Below are 26,825 nucleotides of genomic sequence, written 5' to 3'. Positions count from 1 at the left end.
GGCGTACAGTACGGCATGCAGCCCTGTGGCACACTGATTCTACATAAATATACAGGGCAGTGCTGCAGGAGAAATGACAACTGGGTAACTCACCATAAAAATAATGTTAAATTGACAACAATGAGTTTGTACCTGGGGTGCTTAATCAAGAAATTACAATGCATGCAAATGCAGATTGGCCAGTTCCATTGAGGTCAAATTTGCCAGACTACTGCCAGAAGTGGGAACTAAAAGTCCTGCTACAGAAGACAAATCTGCTATTGACTAATGTGGGGAGAATCAGAGGTGAACAAATGTCGACATGGGGAGGTACAGAGTGTGGAGCTGAATGTTAGAGGAGGTGTAGAGTGTGGAGCTGAATATTAGAGGAGGTGTAGAGTGTGGAGCTGAATATTAGAGGAGGTGTAGAGTGTGGAGCTGAATGTTAGAGGAGGTGTAGGGTGTGGAGCTGAATGTTAGAGGAGGTGTAGAGTGTGGAGCTGAATATTAGAGGAGGTGTAGAGTGTGGAGCTGAATGTTAGAGGAGGTGTAGAGTGTGGAGCTGAATGTTAGAGGAGGTGTAGAGTGTGGAGCTGAATGTTAGAGGAGGTGTAGAGTGTGGAGCTGAATGTTAGAGGAGGTGTAGAGTGTGGAGCTGAATGTTAGAGGAGGTGTAGAGTGTGGAGCTGAATGTTAGAGGAGGTGTAGAGTGTGGAGCTGAATGTTAGAGGAGGTGTAGAGTGTGGAGCTGAATGTTAGAGGAGGTGTAGAGTGTGGAGGTGAATGTTGGGGAGGTACATGTGGTTGGTACTCACTGAGCAGCAGGTGTTTGCCCTCTCGACCTTGGAGAGCCCGCGCACCTCCGTGTTAAACACGTTCATTTTCTCCACCAGACAGCACAGGGCTGTCTCTGTGGCCTCGCCCACCTTCTCATAGATGCCTTTAGACTGGTAGAGAGAGAGAAAGAAAGGAGGGGGGGACAGAGAGAGACAGAGAGAGGGCGTGAGATGGAGAGAAAGAGAGAGAGAGATAACTTTGCTCTGGTGGAGGCTTTCTGTCAGGAATGGGCACTGACCGTAAACTAAAAAGACAAAGATAATGATCTTCCAGAAAAAAGCCTGACATCAGCAAAACAGATTCCAGTTTCTTCTAGGCAACACCACCCAAAAACAGACCCTAAATTATACCTACATTGGTTGGACAATTACTGAATCAGGGAGCTTTAGCATGGTGAATGTTTTCAAAGAAAAGGCTTGAAGAGCACTTTATGCTATAAAAAGAAAACTTAAAAAAATTGTTCTAACGATTAAAATCTGGTTAAAATAATTATATTGTGTTATTCAGCCCATTGCTATTGCTCTGTATGGAAGGGCGGTACAGGGTCCACTCAGCCAGCAGAACTATCCTACATGGGACAAGCATCCAATAGAGACCCTGCATGTAGAATTTTGTAGAAACATCTTACGAGTACAAAGGAAAACACCAAATAATGCATGCAGGGCAGAATTAGGTCAAATCCAAAAAAGAGTATAAAAATTCTGGATTCACCTAAATTCGATGCATGCAGTTTAAGGCTGAGAGCTCAGTCCTTAAGAGTCTGCTCAGCCAGCTGGTCATGAAGCTGACAAACCCATTAACCCAACTAACACAAAATAGAACAGCTTCAGACCAGCACTGTTTACCAACAAATTATGAAACAGACCAAAATCTCTTAGCTGGGATATTGGGATGATGCAATCAAAACACAAAACACTAGATTGCTATGGGGCCCCAGCCTGTAGCCAAGTGGTTAAGGTACATGGGACCCGGACAGTTGGTGGTTCCAGCCCCGATGCATGACAAGCTCTGCCCAGCTTTTGGGCCCTTGAGCAAGGCCCTTAACCCCACATTGCTCCAGGGGGGACTGTCTCCTGCTCGGTCTAATCAACTGTAAGTCGCTTTGGATAAACGTGCCAGATAAATAATATAATAATGTAATGTAATATTTCTTCTTTCCCTAATTTTCTTTTTCCCAGTATTTTTAATATTATTTGTAATGTTATTATTCTTATTCTTACATAGACACTCAATGTGGACATTACCACACTGTTTAAATTGTTGTTGACACAATGTTGTTTCTATTTCATGTTGTTTGCATTCGTATTCCGATTCCTTTCTGTATGTACACTTTGGCAATATATATGAATGTATTTCATGCCAATAAGGCATTTTGAATTTTAATTTGAGAGAGAGGGGGTGAGGGAGACAGTAAAGAGAGATAAATAAATAACTTTTTATCATCCATTGTTAATTGTATGTGCTATCTTCTTGATTTAGAATTATATCTCTTTCTTCTGTATTTTTATTTATTTCGGTGCGTTATGACAGTGTAGACAGTGCACCCTTGCCATGGCAATAAAGCTCATATTAATTTGAATTAAAGAAAGAGATCTGTACAGAAATGGGCGAGTGGTGGACTAACCTCATTGTAGTCGAGAGAGGAGTCATTACACAAGGCACAGATGGTGGCCAACTCGACCAGGCCATCGTACTGTCCACACTGAACCAGAGAACTGCCCTTTGAGCTGTGTGTGAGAGAGAGAAATCACAGCACTCCTGTTACACTCATAAATAATATCACTACCACGCACACACACACACACACTTACACAGACATGCACACATGCACACATGCATGCTCACACACACAGATGCATACAAATAACCAATAATAAAGCCCAAAATGTGACTCATCTGTGGTTTTATGTAGGTTTTTTTTGCTGTAAATTGACTGTAAATTTCATGTAATTACTGAGAATGCTGCTTCCCACAGATACGAGTATGTGTGTGTGTGTGTGTGTGTGTGTGTGTGCATGTGCATATGTGTGTGTGCGTGTGTGTGCGCATGTGCATATGTATGTGTGTGTGTGTGTGCGTGTGCATATGTGTGTTTGTGTGTGTGCGTGTGCATATGTGTGTGTGTGTGGTGTGGCTGAGAGCAGCAGTGTGTTGTGTCTGTGGGCAGCAGTGTGGGGTGTATGTGTGTGTGTGCATATGTGTGTGTGTGTGTGTGTGTGTTGTGTGGGCAGGCAGCAGTGTCGTGTGTGACTCTCACTTACACTTCTCCCTCAGGGGTGTACTTGGAGCCAGAGATGCTGAACTCATCCAGGATAACGTTCTCCTCCTCCACTTTCTCAATGACGAACATCTGTAGAGAGAGAATAAGTGAGAGAGAGAAAGAAAGAGAGGTATCTCGGAAACTCGTATGACCTTCCGACCTCAGAGGTACGAGTTTCTGGAACACAGGATTAGTACACCTCTCTCACAGAGAGACTTCATGAATCATTAGTTATGAACATACACAACGCTTCATTCAATGCCGTCTTGCCCTCCACATCAACGTCTTTTACACGGGGGACGTGGCCCCCCAATATCTGAGAAAGCCTTATCGGTCCCCCAATATCTGAGAAAGCCTTATCGGTTCCCCGCAATGTTCAGCCCATATTCAAACTGGGGCAGATGTGCAGTGCCTCTTGTCCCTTTTCCACCTGAGGCAATACGAAAATAGTAGCGAGTGTTGTGTCTCGGGTGGATATTTGTAAATTCGGCAAGCACTCTATCTTTATCTCTTTACGTGTTGAATCATGCGTGTTTAGCTAAACCTTTATTTGTCTCAAACTGTAAGTTGCAGTTGCATCGTTTCTGGTATGCTATCATATCATAGTTGAATAGCCAGCTAGTTACTTTGCCAAATAAGTTGCTTGTTCACAATATAGTTGGTTGACTAAAGTGAAAACTTCAAAAAGACAAAACATATAAATAGTGTTGTGCAGCACACTAAAGTCAACAATTCATAAAGTCACCTGTTCAGCAAATATTTTATTACTAGAACACTATGACAAGATGGCAAGCTATGTCGCGTTTGTCACTGTCAACTTTCCAAAACAGTATATGTTGTGGTTTGATGGTGTTTGTTGCTGCAATTCCTCTCTTGACCATTAGGAGTCTGAAACTGGCCACACTGGTATTTCATTGCAGTATTGCTGCAGTTATAATGCAGTATTGCTCTGCAGTTAAACTACAGGTTTACTTGACAGTCGTTGCAGTCATTGTTTGTAAGGGGTGTGTCCAGTGATTTATGGTGAGGGTTAGGGTGAGGGTGAGGGTTAAGGTGAGGGTGAGGGTTAGGGTTAGGGTTAGGGTGAGGAGGAGGGTGAGGGTGAGGGTTAAGGTGAGGGTGAGGGTGAGGGTTAAGGTGAAGGTGAGGGTGAGGGTCAAGGTGAGGGTGAGGGTTAGGGTTAGGGTGAGGGTGAGGATGAGGGTGAGGGTTAAGGTGAGGGTGAGGGTTAGGGTGAAGGTGAAGGTGAAGGTGAGAGCGAGGGTGATGGTTAGGGTGAGGGTTAAGGTGAAGGTGAAGGTGAAGGTGAGGGTTAGGGTGAGGGTGAGGGTGAGGGTGAGGGTTAAGGTGAGGGTGAGGGTGAGGGTTAAGGTGAGGGCGAGGGTGAGGGTTAAGGTGAAGGTGAAGGTGAGGGTTAAGGTGAGGGTGAGGGTGAGGGTTAAGGTGAGGGTGAGGGTTAAGGTGAGGGTGAGGGTTAAGGTAAGGGTGAGGGTGAGGGTTAAGGTGAGGGTGAGGGTAAGGGTTAAGGTGAGGGTGAGGGTGAGGGTTAAGGTGAAGGTGAAGGTGAGGGTGAGGGTTAAGGTGAGGGTGAGGGTGAGGGTTAAAGTGAAGGTGAAGATGAGGGTGAGGGTCAGGGTGAGGGTTAAGGTGAGGGTGAGGGTGAGGGTTAAGGTGAAGGTGAAGGTGAGGGTGAGGGTGAGGGTTAAAGTGAAGGTGAAGATGAGGGTGAGGGTCAGGGTTAGGGTCAAGGTGAGGGTGAGGGTTAAGGTGAGGGTGAGGGTGAGGGTTAAAGTGAGGGTGAGGGTCAAGGTGAGGGTGAGGGTGAGGGTTAAGGTGAGGGTGAGGGTGAGGGTTAAGGTTAGGGTTAGGGTTAGGGTGAGGGTGAGGGTGAGGGTTAAGGTGAGGGTGAGGGTAAGGGTTAAGGTGAGGATGAGGGTGAGGGTTAAGGTGAGGGTGTGGGTGTGGGTGAGGGTGAGGTTGCTGGAGGCTCCCAGGCCTCTCTCACCTTGGTCACACACATCTGGTTGGTGGTGAGGGTACCGGTTTTGTCAGAGCAGATGACAGAGGTGCAGCCGAGGGTCTCCACAGAGGGCAGGCTCCTGACGATGGCGTTCTTCTTGGCCATGCGGCGGGTGCCCAGGGCCAGGCAGGTGGTGATGACAGCAGGCAGACCTGCAGAACGTGCTGGGGGTTAAGCCTAAGACTCCCAACCCACCCCCGGACGTGTGTCCAAGACTGCCAACGTAAGCTAACGCACGTCAACATGTTCAGACTTTTCTCCTGTTCTACCTTCAATGTCCGCTAACAGTTTCAAGGTAGTGCGTGGTGAACAAAATGGCTGCAGACGTCTTCCCCGTATATATACCCTCCATGAGCGCTTTATTAGGTGGACCTGTAAACCTGCTTTCTAATGCAAATATCGAATCAGTCAATCATGTGTCAACAACTAAATGCATAAAAACATGCAGACATGGTCAAGAGGTTCAGCTGTTGTTCAGACCAAACGTCAGAATGAGGAAGAAATGTGACTAAAATGTGACTTTGACTGTGGAAGGATTGTTGGTGCCAGACAGGGTCGTTTGAATATCTCAGAAACTGCTGATTTTCAGAAACAACAGTCTCTAGAGTTGGCAGAGAATGGTGTGATAAACATCTAATGTCTATTACAAACAAGCTCTCACTAAAATACATACAGTTCATATTTTTATGACCCTGGAATACCAAAAAAATGTCCATGCAACTACTACATAATGTCTCGTAACAAGACATTCAACTCACCTAACTCGCTGTCCTGCTTGCATATTGAGATCGTACTAAAAGCTTTTTAAAAAAGTGCAACCCTTGATCAAGCTCCAGATCAAAATCCCATTAGATGACCATTTTACTGAAAGCGCAGCTATTTGTGTGAACTATGTTGACAATGAAAATGTAAGGGGCTTTTCAAGCCAACCTGAAGAAGTTTGTTTTAACATTACTGTGCATTACGCTCGTGGTTCTCTAGCTTGCATACATTAGCTTTAATTTTCAACATCAACCATTGGAAATGCAAACCAATATCGCTATAACTTGCCAGTCAACAAAATGAGAACATTTGCGCTGTGAGGCTGATTAAATGGTGACAGAATCTGAAACGCATCATTTGTCAAGCATGTCACCCCCCTGCTCAGCAACCTCCACTGGCTGCCTGTTATGGCTCGCATCAAATTAAAAACTTTGGTGCTCACATACCAAGCAGTTAAGGGATCAGTCCCTGTATATATTCAATCACTTATCAAGACCTATACACCAGCAAGACCCCTCCATTCTGCCACTTTGTGCCGTCTGGCGCCTCCCCCTTACCACACCTGCACTTCTTGCTCATGACTGCTGTCTGTTCTGGCCCCACGGTGGTGGAATGACCTCCCGGTGGATGTCAGAACAGTAGAGTCTCTGACCTCTTTCAAGCGCAGACTGAAGACTCATCTCTTCAGGCTACACCTTTCCCTCCCTAACTCACTATCATGATTAGCCTTATATATGCCATAGACTGTAATGGCACTTATATAGTTGTATAGATATTGTTGCTCTTTGTATTAGTTATTGTATTGTTGTACTCGGGGTATGCTAGCTGCCAACTGTGGTATGCTAGTTTGGAAGTTGATGTATTCTACAAGGGTTCCAATTATATCTGTATGCTTACACTAGGACTCGGAACTGTACTGTCCTCTCAGGTCCTCTTCACACTTGTACTTGTGTTTGATCTGCACGTTGTATGTCGATCTGGATAAGAGCATCTGCTAAATGCCTTGTAATGTCATGTAATGTCATTTGGCCAACAAATCAGTTTAGCCAAGTTATGTTAAGGCAACAGAGAACAACTGTGGGATCAGCTTGGTTGCTCCTGCATATTTTATTATAATGCTGCAGATTTTGCGAGTTGCAATCATTTTGTTTGGCTCGATGAGCCTGAATTCTTTAAACTCAAAGGCCACAAGAAGGGAACTGTAACCTTAGCTAGCTATGCTGCATGAAATAGTGCTATGGTTGCAGCTGAAAGGCACACAACGTTGGGTGTGTTTTAACGAAGGATTATGTTTCATATGAATAACTGAAAAATAGTCATGCTTCGCTTCGTCATTTTCATGATGGCATTTGGTGGACTCTTATTTTTCATGAGTCTGGAGTCCAACACACAAGTGCGATTTGAGTCCGACTTGCTGACTCGAGTCCTCATCTCTGGTTGACGCAAATAACCACACATTACAACAGTGGTAAGCAGAAGAGCATCTCTGAACCCACAATGCATCAACCCTCTAAGTCGATAGGAGACATTGATTTTAAATGTACATTCCATTTATTTTGCCACCAACACCTTTTTAAAACGAATGGATGCAATTTAGGTTGAACAATGCTAGCTAGTCGTCCCCATCTGCAGCCATGTTGCTCTTGGCAAATGAAAAAAAAACAAAGCCGCACCTTCGGGAATGGCGGCCACAGCCAGGGCCACAGCAATCTTGAAGTAGTAGACGGCGCCTCGGATCCAGGATCCACCGTGGACGGGGTCGTTGAAGTGGCCGATGTTGATCATCCAGACGGCCACGCAGATGAGCGAGATGACCTTGGACAGCTGCTCGCCGAACTCGTCCAGCTTCTGCTGCAGGGGCGTCTTCTCCTGCTCGGTGGCGGCCATCTGGTCGCGGATCTTGCCAATCTCGGTGGAGACGCCAGTCGCCACGGCGACGCCGATGGCCTTACCGGCGGCGATGTTGGTGCCCTGAGGAGGAGGGAGGGAGAGGTTTAGGGCAGTGTTTCTCATCTCCGGTCCTCAGGACCCACTTGGCAGAAGGTTTTGTAAGTCTTGTAACCAGGAGCTCACACATCTGATTTAACTAAACAAAGGCATTTTTGGTGATTTGATTAGTTCATTAAATCAGATGTGTGGGTTTCTGGTTACAACAAAAACCTTCTGGCAAGTGAGTCCTGAGGACTGAAGTTGCAAAACACTGTTCTTGGACATCAAACCCCCCCCCAGAGCAACACTGAGAATAAGCAGCCTCACACACGTAGAGCAGCCGAGAAGCTCCATGGAGGGAATGAGAGATGCATTCATTAAGCTGGGAGAGGGGGTGGGGTAACACATCCAAGAGCTACATACCCTTTATGGAGGGATGGATAGAGGGAGAGATGGAGGGATGGATGGAGGAGGGAGGGAGAGACACTCACAGAGAAGAGCATGTTCTTCTTGTCCTGGTTGACTGCTCTGGGGTCGGGTACAGCTTCAGTGTGTTTGATCACGCTCACAGACTCGCCTAAGAGCGGTAGAAAGATTTCAGTATGTTTCATGACTGATCGGCCCTATTCAATTTGTCATTTGAACCTCCCTCCCTCCCCAAACTACGTTTTTAAACAGCTGGTTGACCAATTCAGACCAGCACTATACGCAGCATGGTTTGACCAGCTCAAGCTAGGTTTTAAAACAGCTGGTAGTGGGTAATAACCCAAAGCATGACACTGCCCTGCGAATGGTTGCCAGATTCGAATGCTATGCAGCAGTATTTCAAGAGCTCTGAATTTGGCTACATGTGATGATGTTTTTACCACAATAACTAGCTAACATCAGCAAAGTGGTATGTCTTTACACACAAACATAATGTAGCTCTAATTATAATTCAGAAAAATAAAGCAAATGTTCAGACGTTAGCCTGTCAGGGTTCTACCTGACTAATGAGATCATGGATAACGCTGGCCATTTTTTCACCGTAATTCTGCAATATCATCACATTACTGCCCTTAGGATCAATATCATCACATTACTGCCCTTAGATTCAATAACATCACATTACTGCCCTTCGGATCAATAACATCACATTACTGCCTTTAGGATCAATAATGTCACATTACTGCTCTTAGATTCAATAACATCACATTACTGCCCTTAGATTCAATAACATCACATTACTGCCCTTAGGATCAATAATGTCACATTAGTGCCCTTAGATTCAATAATGTCACATTACTGCCCTTAGATTCAATAACATCACATTACTGCCATTAGGATCAATATCATCACATTACTGCCCTTAGGATCAATAACATCACATTACTGCCCTTAGGATCAATAATGTCACATTACTGCTCTTAGATTCAATAACATCACATTACTGCCCTTAGATTCAATAACATCACATTACTGCCTTTAGGGTCAATATCATCACATTACTGCCCTTAGATTCAATAACATCACATTACTGCCCTTAGGATCAATATCATCACATTACTGCCCTTAGATTCAATAACATCACATTACTGCCCTTCGGATCAATAACATCACATTACTGCCTTTAGGATCAATAATGTCACATTACTGCTCTTAGATTCAATAACATCACATTACTGCCCTTAGATTCAATAACATCACATTACTGCCCTTAGGATCAATAATGTCACATTAGTGCCCTTAGATTCAATAATGTCACATTACTGCCCTTAGATTTAATAACATCACATTACTGCCATTAGGATCAATATCATCACATTACTGCCCTTAGGATCAATAACATCACATTACTGCCCTTAGGATCAATAATGTCACATTACTGCTCTTAGATTCAATAACATCACATTACTGCCCTTAGATTCAATAACATCACATTACTGCCTTTAGGGTCAATATCATCACATTACTGCCCTTAGATTCAATAACATCACATTACTGCCCTTAGGATCAATATCATCACATTACTGCCCTTAGATTCAATAACATCACATTACTGCCCTTAGGATCAATAACATCACATTACTGCCCTTAGGTTCAATAAAATCACATTACTGCCCTTAGATTGAATAACATCACAATACTGCCCTTAGGATCAATATCATCACATTACTGCCCTTAGATTCAATAACATCACATTACTGCCCTTAGGATCAATAACATCACATTACTGCCCTTAGATTCAATAACATCACATTACTGCCCTTAGGATCAATATCATCACATTACTGCCCTTAGATTCAATAACATCACATTACTGCCCTTAGGATCAATATCATCACATTACTGCCCTTAGGATCAAAATCATCACATTACTGCCCTTAGGATCAATAACTCACATTACTGCCCTTAGGTTCAATAAAATCACATTACTGCCCTTAGATTCAATATCATCACATTACTGCCCTTAGGATCAATAACATCACATTACTGCCCTTAGATTCAATAACATCACATTACTGCCCTTAGGATCAATAACATCACATTACTGCCCTTAGATTCAATAACATCACATTACTGCCCTTAGGATCAATATCATCACATTACTGCCCTTAGGATCAAAATCATCACATTACTGCCCTTAGGATCAATAACTCACATTACTGCCCTTAGGTTCAATAAAATCACATTACTGCCCTTAGATTCAATATCATCACATTACTGCCCTTAGGATCAATAACATCACATTACTGCCCTTAGATTCAATAACATCACATTACTGCCCTTAGGATCAATAACATCACATTACTGCCCTTAGGTTCAATAACATCACATTACTGCCCTTAGGATCAATAACATCACATTACTGCCCTTAGATTCAATAACATCACATTACTGCCCTTAGGATCAATATCATCACATTACTGCCCTTAGGATCGATATCATCACATCACTGCCCTTAGGATCAATAACATCACATTACTGCCCTTAGATTCAATATCATCACATTACTGCCCTTAGATTCAATAACATCACATTGCTGCCCTTAGGATAAATAACATCACATTACTGCCTTTAGGATCAATATCATCACATTACTGCCCTTAGATTCAATAACATCACATTACTGCCCTTAGATTCAATAACATCACATTACTGTCCTTAGGATCAATAATGTCATATTACTGCCCTTAGGATCAATAACTCACATTACTGCCCTTAGGATCAATAACATCACATTACTGCCCTTAGATTCAATAACATCACATTACTGTCCTTAGGATCAATATCATCACATTACTGCCCTTAGGATCGATATCATCACATCACTGCCCTTAGGATCAATAACATCACATTACTGCCCTTAGATTCAATATCATCACATTACTGCCCTTAGATTCAATAACATCACATTGCTGCCCTTAGGATAAATAACATCACATTACTGCCTTTAGGATCAATATCATCACATTACTGCCCTTAGATTCAATAACATCACATTACTGCCCTTAGATTCAATAACATCACATTACTGTCCTTAGGATCAATAATGTCATATTACTGCCCTTAGGATCGATATCACCACATCACTGCCCTTCGATTCAATATCATCACATTACTGCCCTTAGGTTCAATATCATCACATTACTGCCCTTAGGATCAATAACATCACATTACTGCCCTTAGATTCAATAACATCACATTACTGTCCTTAGGATCAATAATGTCATATTACTGCCCTTAGGATCAATAACTCACATGACTGCCCGTAGATTCAATAACATCACATTACTGCCCTTTGATTCAATATCATCACATTACTGCCCTTAGATTCAATAACATCACATTACTGCCCTTAGGATCAATAACATCACATTACTGCCCTTAGGATCAATAACATCACATTGCTGCCCTTAGGATCAATAACATCACATTACTGCCTTTAGGATCAATATCATCACATTACTGCCCTTAGATTCAATAACATCACATTACTGCCCTTAGATTCAATAACATCACATTACTGTCCTTAGGATCAATAATGTCATATTACTGCCCTTAGGATCAATAACTCACATTACTGCCCTTAGGATCAATAACATCACATTACTGCCCTTAGATTCAATAACATCACATTACTGTCCTTAGGATCAATAATGTCATATTACTGCCCTTAGGATCGATATCACCACATCACTGCCCTTAGGATCAATAACATCACATTACTGCCCTTAGGATCAATAACATCACATTACTGCCCGTAGATCCAATAACATCACATTACTGCCCTTCGATTCAATATCATCACATTACTGTCCTTAGGTTCAATATCATCACATTACTGCCCTTAGGATCAAGAACATCACGTTACTGCCCTTAGGATCAATAACGTCACATTAATGCCTTTAGGTTCAATAACATCATATTACTGCCTTTAGGTTCAATAAAAATGCATTTCTGCCCTCATCAGGTCAATAACATCCCATTTCTGCCTTTAGGATCAATAACATCACATTACTGCCCTTAGATTCAATATCATCACATTACTGCCCTTAGATTCAATATCATCACATTACTGCCCTTAGGATCAATATCATCACATTACTGCCCTTAGATTCAATATCATCACATTACTGCCCTTAGATTCAATATCATCACATTACTGCCCTTAGATTCAATATCATCACATTACTGCCCTTAGATTCAATAACATCGCATTACTGCCCTTAGGTGCAATAAAATCGCATTACTGCCCTTAGGTTAAATACCATCACATTACTGCCCTTTGGTTCAATATCATTGCATTACAGCCTTATAGGTTCAATAATGTTTGCATCTGCACCCTGCTGAATCAACAGAGAATATTGCAAGCGAGCCTCCTTCAAATAAAACTGGAGATTCCAAGCAAGGAGAAAAGTAAGAAAATAAAGGATTAAAATTTTGATTTAAAATGGGGATGGGGGGTGTTGCTAAGAGATGCAATGGGGGGTGTTTTTATGGGGATGGGGGGTGTTGTTATGACCTGACAGTGTCCTGTGACTCAGCATTATGTCAATGTCCTGTAAGATTAGATACTTAGATTAGAAGTCCCCTGTAGGAGACATAGGTTAAATCCCGGTCTTTTATTCTCCTTATCCTCAAACCTACACAACAAAGGAAATGTAATAAAAATAAAACAAATGATATGTAAAAAATATTTAACTGCAATGTGCATCACTTGTATCATGTAAAAAATACTTTAATGCTTAAAACTTTTTAAGACTTACCGGTAAGGATGGACTGGTCAACCCGCAGGGTTGTGGAGCGAATAGCAGTGATTCTGATGTCAGCGGGGACTTTGTCACCAACTGGGGAAACACAGGGAGAAAGGTGCATACTGCGAATACTGGGAATACTGAACTTCAGCAGGGCAATGAAATTCCTGTTTTCCTAATCCTGGACCTGGTCCCATACCATGGCTGCTGTTGCTGCCTCTCTATCCAACTGCTCTCATAAATCTCATCTGATTAAGCAATCAGGTGTCAAATTATCTGGCTTGGACATTGGCTGTTTGCTACTGTCCATTCCAGAAGTCTTTTGGGAGAAGAAGGTACAGTTGTGAGAACATTTTTGTTCATTAAAGGATAAAGGTCAAGGCAAGTTCTGTCAATTTCTCCCTCTGTCAGTTTATTTTCACCCATGTACACCCAGGAAAACTGCATAGCATGTTCATGGCAATAGCCTTCACTGGTGTACCAGCCCATCACATGAATTGGCTCATTGAATGGCTCTATGCACACACTCCCCTGCTATAAGTGAAGTCTCTCTGAATGCTGACGGTGTCCACTGACTGACTGGGGAATGCAGGTGTGTGCAGGTACATGAGCAGAGTGAGAGAATAACAGAGGTGGAGAGAAAGAAAGAGAGGGAAAGAAGGAGATAGGGAATAGAAGAGGAAAGGGGGAAAAGGCGCAAGAAAGAATTAAAGAGGGAGAGAGAGAGGTGTTGTCATGTATTTATATTTAAGCTTTTGTTTTCCTTCCCTCAGCAAGTTCTCAACCGGCTCACTCCCTCTACCCTTTCCCTCCCTCTCATGCCCTTATAAGGACAAACAGCTTCTCTGTCTCACCTCCTCTCCCAAGGACACAACCTGCTGTCTCCCCTTCCTTTTTAATCCTCATAATACTTCTCACTCTTCCAAAGATGTAACACCCCCCTCCCCCAGCCACCCTTTTCTCTCCCTCTGTCTTTATTATTTTATATTCTCTCAGCTTGTCTGCCTGGCCCTCTGTAAACAGGAAGTGACCTCAGCTGACAGGAAGTGCACAGTCTCCTGGTGTAAAATCAACATCTCAGAACTGTAAACTGTAAATGTTTGTGGGTGCTTGTTTGTTTTTTGTCCGAATGCTCAGGGTCATATTTTGACTGTGTGACTATCATGACTCAGTTCAGTGGGTTATGTCACACTGGGTTGAGCTGTGCAGAAACAGGGTGTACATCAATCTTACCAGACACCTCAACAATGTCTCCAGGCACAATCTCCCTGGCCTTGATCCGCTGGACACTCTTTCTGTCTGCACGGTAAACCTTCCCCATCTCGGGCTCGTACTCCTTCAGAGCCTCAATGGCACTCTCTGCATTGCGCTCCTGAGTGTACAAAAGCAAAACCATTATAGTTCCTAGCCTGAGTAAAGATTTCCTTCCCTTCCCCATAAAGGTCTGTTTAAGTCAACAATGCATTATGAATATCTAGTCCTTTCAGTGTGAACCCCTATTTGAATGAGTCCATTGTAAGTGTAATATAGATCTCTTTCTTAACATTATATTATAACAATGCTAATAGGCATTCTTATTTTTGCAAAGTAGCTTCAACACATAATTTTTTATTTCTCCACAACATGGCTATTTAACATGTATGAGTTTATTAGTCACACTGGATCTAACAGATACATGTAAACACATTAAAACAAGTCTCTACTGTCTACTCTACCTGGAGAGACAGTGCACAACTTTGCACTGTTAACACACGTATGTTTCTCCCTTTGGATGCACAGGTCTGCCATTTTGCCTCACACTGTTAAACATGACTATTTAACATAATCACTTTTAAACATGACTATTTCAGTACAAATGTAACATGGAGCCCTTTTTTAACATGACTAATTCCATGCGTTTTTAGAGCGACCCTTCGCTGTAATATGAGCACTCTTTCATTCTTAAACTTTGGCCCCTAATGCCAAAGCTAGCCTGCTTTAGCTCAGACCCTTTTGACCTGTAAAATGAGCACTCTTGCCCTGGTTACTTTTAATACAGCCCAGAGTGTACCAAGCTCAGCTCTTCCCCCACCTGCACAGCCTCCTGCCTCTATACTCGGTCATTCTATAGAGCTCTAATTGGGACATGCTGTTCCACTCACCTGCCACACTCCCACCACAGCATTAGCAATTAGGATAAGGAGAATAACAAAGGGCTCCACAAAGGCTGTGACAGTCTCCTCACCCTCCTCAAACCAGGCCAGCACCTAATGATACACAAAGAGAGGGAGAGAGGGGGAGAGAGAGAGAGAAAGAGAGAGAGAAGGAGAAAGAGAGAGATAGAAAGAGAGAGAGAGAGAGGGAGAGAGAGGGTGAGTAACCACCCAACAACAGCATAGCCACCATACAGTAAAACAGCAGTACAACGTGTAGCCTGTTCAACTTGTTGCTGTTCAACTTGACGCGATGGTAGAATTTAAAAATCAGCTGCCAATAAATCATCTTGAATTTGAACTTTAATTTAAATTTGAAAGAGGTTTGAGCTCTGGTTGGTAACTGGTTTTGCACAAATGAGTAGACACTATTTTGATTTATGTGAAACAGAGATAACTCCCTCAATGGCTACAATGAAATATTCATTTTAACAAGCTGCCCACTGTCTAGTCAAAATTAAAAACTCCTCTCTCTCTCTCTCTCTCTCTCTCTCTCTCTCTCTCTCTCTCTCTCTCTCTCTCTCTCAACAGTCTCTCTGTACACAGAGAGAGAGAGAGAGGAAAGAGAGAGTAGTCATGCACTGTTGATTACTGTTCTATTTAAGAAAGCACCACTGTTTACACGCACAGGCACACACACATTGCCACTGAAGTGGAAACACACTGAGCCCAAAATATATGAAGGAAAGGGAGAAGAACTTTTGCATCCAAAAGCTAATCAGTCTCTCCATCCACTTCCTGTCTCTATCTGAGCTTAACAGTTTGTGCATGTATCTCAAAGAGAATAAAACTCTCTCTGGCCATCCCACTCTTCTTGTGATAGATTGATATAGCTGGTCCATTCTGAACATGGCTGCGCTTTCATAATACTCTCACACCAATGAGATATAAATCAACATTGCACTATATTGCCCAATGTTATTGCGGTGCTATTCCGCCCCTGCAGTACCTGGTCATCCCTGGCCCTCCCCTCCCCCCTCGTTCCACGGAAGCCTCTCGCTCCCTCCATCCTTGACCTTTTCCGAAGGATACAGTTTCTCGGCCTGGCTTGAGACTTTCTTAAAATAAACCCTCGCCCCCTTTTTCCCCTCTCCCATCCCCTCACTCCAGTCCTCTCCTTCTAGGGCCAAAATGACAGCTGTCCTGGGAAGAGGGGGGGGGGGGAGATTAATATCCTATGTCCAACACTCCCCCATCTCTTCTCCAAAACAAACTTTAAGAGGCAGAGGGAGAGGTTAACGTGCTGTGACAGGATGCTGCCCCTCTAAACTAGGCATGTCAGAAGAAACGATACCTTGAAACCAAGTCCATGCCAAAATTTTTCAAATGTAACAATATCAGTTTTTCTACAGTAGTAGTAGTAGTAGAAAAACTACTCAGTAGTACCGAGTCCAAATTGGTACCACACTCCTTTCTGAATGCCAAGAAGCAGAGGAAGATGTGTAAGTTGGCAACCTGGGGAAAGCCTACCAGCACAAGAGAATAACAATCAGTGAAAATGGTGAACAGTCTTCCAAGTTAGTGCTCCTGCATACACTCAGTGAGCACTTTATTAGGTAATTATTAGACTTATTTTTTAGACTTATTGAGTCTTCTGTTGCTATAGCCTATCCACTTTGAGGTTTGACGTGTTGTGTGATTAGAGATGCACTTCTGCATACCACTGTTGTAATGTGTGGTTATTTGTGTTACTGTCACCTTCCAGTCAGCTTTGACCCATCTGGCCATTCTCCTCTGACGTCTCACATTAACAAGGCGTTTCTGCCTGCAGAACTGCTGCTCACTGGATGTTTTTTTGTTTTTTGCAAACTCTAAGACTGTTGAGGGTGAAAATTCCAGGAGATCAGCAGTTTCTGAGATACTGAAAGCACCCTCTCTGGCACCAACAATCATTCCACGGTCAAAGATCTCATTTTTTCCCCATTCTGATGGTTGATGTGAACATTAACTGAAGCTCCTGAACCATATCTGCATGATTGTATGCATTGCATTGCTGCCACACAATTGGCTGATTATATAATTGCAATAATAAGTAGGTGTACAGGTGTTCCTAAAGTGCTCCTAAATATGGGGCGACATGGCTCAGGCGGTAAGAGCAGTCGTCTGGCAGTCGGAGGGTTGCCAGTTCAATCCCCTGCCCGGGCTGTGTCGAAGTGTCCCCGAGCAAGACACCTAACCCCTAAATGCTCCTGACGAGCTGGTCGGTACCTTGCATGGCAGCCAATCGCCGTTGGTGTGAGTGTGTGTATGAATGGGTGAATGAGAAGCATCAATTGTATAGCGCTTTGGATAAAGGTGCTATATAAATGCCAACCATTTACCATTTTACCATTTTCTCAGTGAGTGTACATAAGTAGGCAACCAAAAAAATAATTTCTGGAAATCAACATGATTATTGTGAGAAAATATCAGTTCAACCTTAACAATTGTCCTAATTTGGAATTTTATTGTGATATGGAGATAGTTTTTATCATTTTTAAACTCACATTTTCACAAAATTCAATGTTATGGACCGACAACATTGAAAATGTATCAGGGTTTGTAACACTGGTCATCATTACAATGACTTCATTCACATAATAACCGTATGATGAGACCAATTGGCCTCGTCGACAGCAGCCAAACAAAATCGAGATTCAGAAAATATGTCAGTTTTTAAAGTTCTGACACTTCTGCCGTTTATTGAGGATGTGACAGAAATAGTTGACAGAAATATTGGTTGATATAATATAATTGAAAGCTTTCACTTTCAATGTTCGATTGAACAAGTAAAGTTAACAATGAACGTTTATGGGTTCATGCTTTTGGATTCTGCTGACAGGCCATTGGCACTTCTTGTGAATTCTACCACTACTGCAGTGAAGTAAAAAAGTAAAAAGTCAACAAACTACTTTTTATGGGGTCTGCAGTGGTTCACTGGGCCCTGGTCCATTACCACCCTAAATTATTAGGTTATTATGGTTGAGTGCTAATATGGTGTTTTTTTCACTTCTGGAGTACATGATGGAGTAACACAAATCATTGATTTTATCTTATACTTGACTATTATAAAATACCCAGCGAGAGAGTTAGAGTGGATGAGTGGGTAATAATAATTCAGCTGAAGACCTTTAGCTAGAGAGGTAGAGTGGATGAGTGGGTTTACAGCATGACAAGGGAGCATTGGGATTCCCATAGTCAATAACACAACAAAATTCTCTTTAAAATTAAAAGGTGTGGTACTTAACGATGCCAGACGTGATGATGATACATATACTGTGCAGTATATTGGCTGAATTGAGTTCCATTCACGCAATTCAGAAAGGCAAGGAGAAGTCCAATGGCAGTAAAATATGAAATTAGAGAATATATGAAAGGGGTTACAAAGGATCACGGTTGTTTTTGACTTTACTGCAGTTAATTTCACCAGTAAGGGCTCATAACCTACACAAGTACTGGGGCAGACTGCTGTGGCATTAAAAGCAGGCGCAGGGCTGTTGCCTAGTATTCACGGACGATCAATGGAGACTGTAAGCAGAGGTAACCAAACGTTTATGGACGTTTATGGAGTGCGGAGGGAGGGAGGCTGAACAGGCCTAAGACGCATTCACGTGTGAAGGGCCCGATTAGCAGAGTACAGCGGCCGGCAGTGATGAAAGTGCCCCCCCCCCTCCCCCCTGTACCCCTGAGCTTGGCCCCAGGGTGCAGTCTCACGCGATCGGGGGAGACGTTGTGCGTATCGGGTAGAGGGGGTTGGCTGTGCGGCTTCCAGCCAGCTGGCTACAGAGATAGCAGGCCGTCGTGGTGGCCCGGGGCCAGCGATCTGACAGGCTGAGCTACCGCTAAGACCAAGTGCTGTATTTCACACTAATAATGCAATACTAGTGATGTATTCATTGTAGTTTGTAGTAGTTTGTTAAACTGAGCGAAAAAAAACCCACTTGTCAGCATAGAGATAAATAGATTTATCATTACTATCTATTTGGCTGTTTTCCAGACACTCAAAATGATGAGGGGGACACTCAACCACCACCAATGGGGCCTAGCACCCCTACAGATGCGACTGACAGGTGGGGGCATCAGAGAGGCAGTCGGGAGCTTCCAGTGAGCGTGCCAGGGGCGGCCTGTAGTGTAGTGGTTAAGGTACATGACTGGGACCCGCAAGGTCCCGGTGTAGCCACAATAAGATCCGCACAGCCATCTGGCCCATGAGCAAGGCCCTTAACCTGCATTGCTCCTGCATTAATGTAATGTATATATGTATATCTCAGACTCAAATTAAGTTACTGTTCTCATATCTCAGACTCTAATTCAGTTCCTGTTCTTATATCTCAGAGACTGTAATTCACTTCCTGTCCTCAGATGGTATCTCAGACCCTAATTCAGTTCATGTTCTCATATCTCAAACCCTAATTTAGTTCCTGTTCTCAAATCTCAGACCCTAATTCAGTTCCTGTCTCAACTGTAAGTTGCTTATTTGGTGATATGGTTCAGTACGATGCTGATCTGATTTGGTGATAAGGTTCAGTACGATGCTGATCTGATTTGGTGATATGGTTCAGTACGATGCTGATCTGATTTGGTGATATGGTTCAGTACGATGCTGATCTGATTTGGTGATATGGTTCAGTACGATGCTGATCTGATTTGGTGATATGGTTCAGTACGATGCTGATCTGATTTGGTGATATGGTTCAGTACGATGCTGATCTGATTTGGTGATATGGTTCAGTACGATGCTGATCTGATTTGGTGATACGGTTCAGTACGATGCTGATCTGATTTGGTGATATGGTTCAGTACGATGCTGATCTGATTTGGTGATATGGTTCAGTACGATGCTGATCTGATTTGGTGATATGGTTCAGTACGATGCCGGTGAACATTGCAGCCATATACTCACAAAAGAGATGCAGGCAGCCAGCAGCAGAATTCTGACTAATAGGTCTTCAAACTGTTCAATAATCAATTCCCAGATGGTTTTACCTGAGTGAGAGAAAGAAAGGGACTAAATAAAGCATTTGTTATATTTGCTGGAATGAACGCATGTGCACCTGTGTGTGTGTGTATGTGTGTGTGTGTGTGTGTGTGAGTACTTGTATTTGTGTGCCTGAGTGTGTATGGGTGTATAAATAACAACATGTTTGAGTAACATTACTCACAACTGTATTACTATGCTAAATATACCTTTTTCTATAAAGCGATAAATGTACTGATTTGGGTAATGAAGCTTGGATGTACAGTAAATCAGAGTCAAATCAGTAAAATCAGAGTCAGAGCAGAGTCAGAGCAGTCAAAGTGAAGCATGGTGAATGAGTACTTACCCTCCTCAGCAGGGAGCTCTGCAGGAGATGCACACAAGAGAGAGAGTGAGAGAAAGATGGAGGGAGGGGAAAAGAGGGAGAGAGAGAGGGAGAGGAGGAGAGAGGAGAGATTGGGGGAGAGATAGAGGGTGAGTTCAGGCCCAATGATCAATTCATTTCATAGCTTTGAACAGTGATCAGAAGTGAAACTGGTACAGTTTATAGACAATAGACAGAAGCACAGTTATAATCATACTCTTATGTACAGAATACACATATAAAGATCCATGGGGTGGGCCAACACAGAGGCCATTTTACACTGTAAGAATGAATATGTAGCTGTCAGTAGTTTGTTAGCTGATTTTACTAAAGTTTTGACTGAACTATATTCAGACCATGAGGAAAAAAGTTCACACAGTTCACACAGATGACAAACATTTAGCTTTTATATTGGTTCTTCAACAATTCCTGCATATTGGAGAGGAACAGAAGGCCTGTTCACATGCTATCATTGTTTGTAGCATATAGACAAATGAAGATCATCACATTGCATTGCTGTGCCAGAAAATCTATTTACATCTATTATAGTTTCTCACTGCCCAAGTGCTCCTTAGACTGCCTAAAAATACCCTGTGCTCCTCATTCATTCATTCATTCATTCATTCATTCATTCTTTCATTCATTCATCCATTCATTCAAAAACACTACATACCCGTCTACTCCTTTCTAAATCCATTCAACACATACAAAAGCTACATATTCATCAACTCCCATCTGATTTCCATTCACCACATATAATAACTACCAATTCATCGACTCATTTCTGAATTCATTCAGCACACATAAAAACTACAGATTAATTGACTCCTTTCTGAATCTATTCACCACATATAAAAACTAGATTAATTTACTCATTTCTGAATCCATTCACAACATATAAAAACTACAGATTAATCTACTCCTTTTTGAATCCATTCAGCACATATAGAAACGACAGATTCATTGGCACCTTTCTGAATCTATTCACCACATATACAAACTACAGATTCATCAACTCCTTTCTGGCTCCATTCAGCTCATATAAAAACAAGATTCATCAACTCCTTTCTGGCTCCATTCAGCTCATATAAAAACAAGATTCATCGACTCCTTTCCGAATCCATTCAGCATATATAAAAACTACACATTCATCAGATCCTGTCAGTATCCATTCAGCACAGATAAAAACGACAGATTAATCCACTCATTTCTGACTCCATTCAGTGCATATGAAAACTACACATTCATCAACTGCTTTTTGACTCCATTTAGCACATATAAAAAATACAGATGTATTGACTGCTTATGAATTCATTCAGCATATACAAAAACTACACATTCATAAAATCCTTTCAGAATCCATTCAGCTCATATAAAAACTAGATTCATTGGCTCTTTATGAATTCACTCAGCATATTTAAAGACTACACATTCATAAAATCTTTTCAGAATCCATTCAGCTCATATAAAAACTACATATTTCACTGCATATAAGAACAGATTAATTCATTAAGATGCATCAGATCCTACACTACATAAGCAGCAGCTCCTGGCATGTCCATGTGTGGCAACCAGCCTGTTCTTCTCCACCCTGCCCATCTCTCCTTCCTCTCCCCTCCTCTTCCTCAGGGCCAGACTCATTCACTCACTGAGGCCTCACACTCTTCGTCTTCCCTGAACCACGATGCACTGACACACAGGCCCAAAGCCTGACGGGTACCACACACTCAGAGTGAAAACAATGAAGCACAGGCATTATGGGTAAACAAGCAATGAAGACTCCAAGTGTCCAGGTACTGCACTGCTCAGGCATGGTGCAGCCCACAACACATTGTCCAAAGTCTTCCATTATCTTACTACCATACACCTGCCTCTCTCTGCCTTCCAAACACTCCCTGTCCCCCTTCTCTAGGTCAGTGTGGTTCTCAGCCAAAGCCTTCTCCAGTGTCCATTCCCAGAATGCATCAGCCTCACTCATTCTTTCACTTTATCTCTCTGAATGCAATCCATCTCTTTTTCTTACCTTTTTTCCCACCTGGGTCACTCCTGCTCATCAAACCCCGCCCATCCACACACACACACACACACACACACACACACACACACACACACACACACCCACGTCACTGGATACCATTTGCTTCTGTTAGCTATCCAGCAATCCAAACACCAAAGCTACCTGCACCATCTCGTTTGTTGCAGGTTATTCCCAGTTGACACTGGTCAGCCATGACTCGCCAAACTCAAGCTTTGCTGCTGCTTTCTGTTCTGCACATCACTTGGTAACATTGCCCAATCCGTGAGCTTTCCCACATAAACCCCTCCTCCACCCCCACCCTCCCACCCCACCTGTAGTTCAGGTGACATCACCACTCCATCCCTCTCTCACCGTTGTAGCCGAACTTGGCCAGATTCTTCTGGAACTGATCGGGGGAGAGGCCGGTGGCTTCGTTCACAGAGAAGTGTGACAGGCAGTCAGCCGGCTCTTTGGTGTGCGCGTTCTCCATCCTTTTACAACAGGGGGAGACTTCCAGGAAAATAAAGAAATTAAAACACTTATAATCGTCTGTCTTCTTTTTTGTTGTTGTTTTTCAGCGATTAGTTACTGACTTCTGCCCACCACTTTCTAAACAAGTGTGGGATAGGGACTAAAACGCAGTCCCTTCTCACTCTCTCTTTCTCTCTCTTTCTCTCTCCCCCTCTCTCTCTCTCTCTCTCTCTCTTCCTCCTCCTACAGGAGTGCTGGCCTGACAGAAAGTGCAAACTGGCACTAATTTTGATAGTTTTATACAGCCACTAGGTAGCCCATTGGTGGCGACACGCCCAGCGAGCACTCCCCATTGGCTGAGGTCGTCGGATATGGGCATGGGGGGCGGGGCCTGGGAGGGGAGACGGGGGGTAGGTCAGAGGAAGAGGGCAACAACTGTAAAGGGGGCAGCGTGAAATGAAAATGAGGTCTGTTTTTGGAACATGCATGGTCAGTAGAATGGGGGGTGGGGACAGAGAGGTGGAATTGGGTGGGGGGCGTTGAGTGATGGCTCAAGTGTCGCTGGGCCTGTGAGGGAGGTAGAGGAAGATGGAGGAAGATCAGTACAACACACATTGACTGGCAAGAGACAATGGGCAGGACTGCGGTCTGGAGGGATCAGAGTGCATTCGGAAAGCGACAGATGTCATTGGACATAACTCGGCGAGTTTAAGAAAAGAGAGATGCTAACATGTGCTAATCATTGCATGGATGGCTAGCCCACACTGCATACACACAGTACAATGCAATACTATTATTACAATCTCTGCGCAAGGCCAGAAGCCCTGCTGTTCTGAGCTACTAGCCCGATGCTAGTAAAAACCGTAATACAGTCTATGCTAAAACCATGCGCTCAGATGCATTTGCATTCAATCCCTCAGTTCCAGCGTCTATGATGGAACCGAACTAGGCTGGCCTCTTTTTCCCGGACATTTCTTCTATTTGTTTCAGAAAAAATGACTGCCGCGAGGGGATTTGTTAATTCTTAAAAATGTAAAATGTAAAAACAGCCGAATATTGTGTTCAGTATGCCCGTGTCGTCTTTGTTTTAGAAATACAATATTTGGTCACCCTAGCCTAGCTTTATGTTGTGGGTTCATGTATTTGCTACTTCTAAAGTTGCATTCTTATGGCTGCCATTGTGGCTCCTACTGACTGGACACAGGCTTTTAGCTGCTGAAAGCCCTGTGCGTGCAGGAGTGAGCGCGTGTGTCATGCCTGAGAGTCAATGTGGGGGACAGGTGCTTCAAGGGTTAATGGAGGGGTGACGGGGCGTGACATTATGCAAGAATGGACATGTGTGTTAGGGCTCACTGAGGAGGAGGGAGAGGGAGGGGGAGGGGGGGAAGGAGAGGGGAGGGAGAGAGAGAGGGAGGGGGAGGGAGAGAGGGAGCAGGCACATTGTTTTGTCACTCAGCGGAAGAGAGAACTTATACGGAGCCAAAGAAAGGGGGGGGGGGGTTAGATTTTATTTGGGCTTTCTCCTCCGAAGGGCAGGACTGCGAGGGAAACACGTTCTGCAGATTATCATACCGACGACAGCGTTTAAACACACATGCCCATCTCCGCACTGGAGATAATTACAGATGACGAGATGGCCACACAGGAAGTGGCACAGGTGAACACAGACACAGAGAGACCACAGCTTCCTGCTGAGCTTACAAATTCAAACAAGCTTTATTGGCATGGTGTACATGAATACATATTGCAAAAGCATGAAACAAATATGATGATTATAGAATAACCATGGCTAGGTCAGGCTAGGTTTTGAAACCGCTGGTAGCTGGCTGACCATTTCAGACCAGCTCCCAGCTCGACGTGGTTTAGTTGGTTGACCATTTCAGACCAGCTCAAGCTATGTTTTGAAACAGTAGCTACCAGCACTAGCTAGTGAACCAGCTCTGCCATTAATGTAATGTAACTACATAGGAAAACGTCATACAAAGAGGTATTACTGAGCTAGACCAGCTTCATGACCAGCTTGACCAGTTCAATTTTCAAGCTGTTCAAGCTGGCATAGCTGGATTTTACAACAGGGATCTAAATCACAAAAACATACATCTGTGTGCGTGTACAACAATGGATATGTGACAATGATCAATAATCAAGAAAAGAATATAAAAAAGATCAAGAAGGGAACTTGTAGAGTGGACAGAGGTAGTTTATAGATTAATGGATTTGTACAGATTTAGCAATAATTACTGCTGTATACACTGTCAAAGATAATGTGAGGGTTACTAGAGCGAACCTTTACTCGTCCAACCATTAGCATTATACGTGCTTTCATACGTCATTAGAGAAAATCAAGAACAAGTGAATCCAGCAGAACACTTATGTATGTAATTTGTATAAAACTTAAGGCACATATGTCATGCCAATTAAGACTTCTCAAATAGATTTTCATTTCATTTGAGAGAGAAAGAAAGACAGCAGTACTCTGTACACATAGAGTAGACACGCGAGAATGTTAACACTGCACTGAAAGAGAGTGATGAGGTGAGAGATAGCCAATGGGGGACTACGTTGTAGGGGGGGGGGCGGGGGATGAAATATCATTTGACACTCTTGGACACTCTCATAAGATCCCATTAGCTACTATGGGAAAAATTGTGAAAAATGGGTTTTGGGTTGACTTTTTTTGTCAACAAGCGCTGTAGAGAGGGTATAGAGTGCAGTAGAGAGGGTGTACAGTGCTGTAGAGAGGGTATATAGTGCAGTAGAGAGGGTATATAGTGCAGTAGAGAGGGTGTATAGTGCAGTAGAGAGGGTATATAGTGCAGTAGAGGGTGTATAGTGCAGTAGAGAGGGTATATAGTGCAGCAGAGATGGTATATAGTACAGTAGAGGGTGAAAAGTGCAGTAGAGAGGGTATATAGTGCAGTAGAGGGTATATAGTGCAGTAGAGAGGGTATATTGTGCTGTAGAGAGGGTATATAGTGCAGTAGAGAGGGTATATTGTGCTGTAGAGAGGGTATATAGTGCAGTAGAGAGGGTATATAGTGCAGTAGAGAGGGTATATAGTACAGTAGAGGGTGTATAGTGCAGCAGAGAGGGTATATAGTACAGTAGAGAGGGTATATAGTGCAGTAGAGGGTGTATAGTGCAGTAGAGAGGGTATATAGTGCAGTAGAGAGGGTATATAGTGCAGTAGAGGGTGTATATAATGCAGTAGAGAGGGTATATAGTGCAGTAGAGAGGGTATATAGTGCAGTAGAGAGGGTATATAGTGCAGTAGAGGGTGTAAAGTGCAGTAGAGAGGGTATATAGTGCAGTAGAGAGGGTATATAGTGCAGTAGAGGGTGTATAGTGCAGTAGAGAGGGTATATAGTGCAGTAGAGGGTGTATAGTGCAGTAGAGAGGGTATATAGTGCAGCAGAGAGGGTATATAGTACAGTAGAGGGTGTAAAGTGCAGTGGAGAGGGTATATAGTGCAGTAGAGGGTATATAGTGCAGTAGAGAGGGTATATTGTGCTGTAGAGAGGGTATATAGTGCAGTAGAGAGGGTATATTGTGCTGTAGAGAGGGTATATAGTGCAGTAGAGAGGGTATATAGTGCAGTAGAGAGGGTATATAGTGCAGTAGATGGTGTATAGTGCAGCAGAGAGGGTATATAGTACAGTAGAGGGTGTAAAGTGCAGTAGAGAGGGTATATAGTGCAGTAGAGGGTATATAGTGCAGTAGAGAGGGTATATAGTGCAGTAGAGAGGGTATATAGTGCAGTAGAGAGGGTGTATAGTGCAGTAGAGGGGGTATATAGTGTA

The 26,825-nt window shown here is 43.1% G+C and overlaps 1 protein-coding gene across 2 annotated transcripts in view; it reads right to left on the bottom strand.

The window, feature by feature from the left end:
* LOC133114573 (sarcoplasmic/endoplasmic reticulum calcium ATPase 1-like) overlaps nucleotides 1–23,279 on the bottom strand; it is a 38,339-nt gene extending 15,060 nt beyond the window's left edge. For both annotated transcript variants that reach the window (XM_061224077.1, XM_061224076.1), the window contains exons 1-12: nucleotides 22,927–23,279; nucleotides 20,520–20,537; nucleotides 20,099–20,181; nucleotides 15,166–15,270; nucleotides 14,258–14,396; nucleotides 13,037–13,117; nucleotides 8,279–8,364; nucleotides 7,532–7,829; nucleotides 5,082–5,248; nucleotides 3,078–3,166; nucleotides 2,441–2,543; nucleotides 795–926 (exon numbers count right to left, since the gene is read on the bottom strand). In XM_061224077.1, coding sequence (XP_061080061.1) covers nucleotides 795–926; nucleotides 2,441–2,543; nucleotides 3,078–3,166; nucleotides 5,082–5,248; nucleotides 7,532–7,829; nucleotides 8,279–8,364; nucleotides 13,037–13,117; nucleotides 14,258–14,396; nucleotides 15,166–15,270; nucleotides 20,099–20,181; nucleotides 20,520–20,537; nucleotides 22,927–23,044 — 1,419 coding nt within the window. In that variant the 5' untranslated portion in view covers nucleotides 23,045–23,279. The remainder of the gene's footprint in view (nucleotides 1–794; nucleotides 927–2,440; nucleotides 2,544–3,077; nucleotides 3,167–5,081; nucleotides 5,249–7,531; nucleotides 7,830–8,278; nucleotides 8,365–13,036; nucleotides 13,118–14,257; nucleotides 14,397–15,165; nucleotides 15,271–20,098; nucleotides 20,182–20,519; nucleotides 20,538–22,926) is intronic.
* Between the last annotated feature and the right edge of the window lie 3,546 nt (nucleotides 23,280–26,825).

This window comes from Conger conger, chromosome 16, assembly GCF_963514075.1.
Source record: "Conger conger chromosome 16, fConCon1.1, whole genome shotgun sequence".
Lineage (NCBI taxonomy): Eukaryota > Metazoa > Chordata > Actinopteri > Anguilliformes > Congridae > Conger > Conger conger.
The sequence above is the reverse complement of the archived record's forward strand: the minus strand, read 5'-3'. Positions and strand labels throughout refer to the sequence as shown.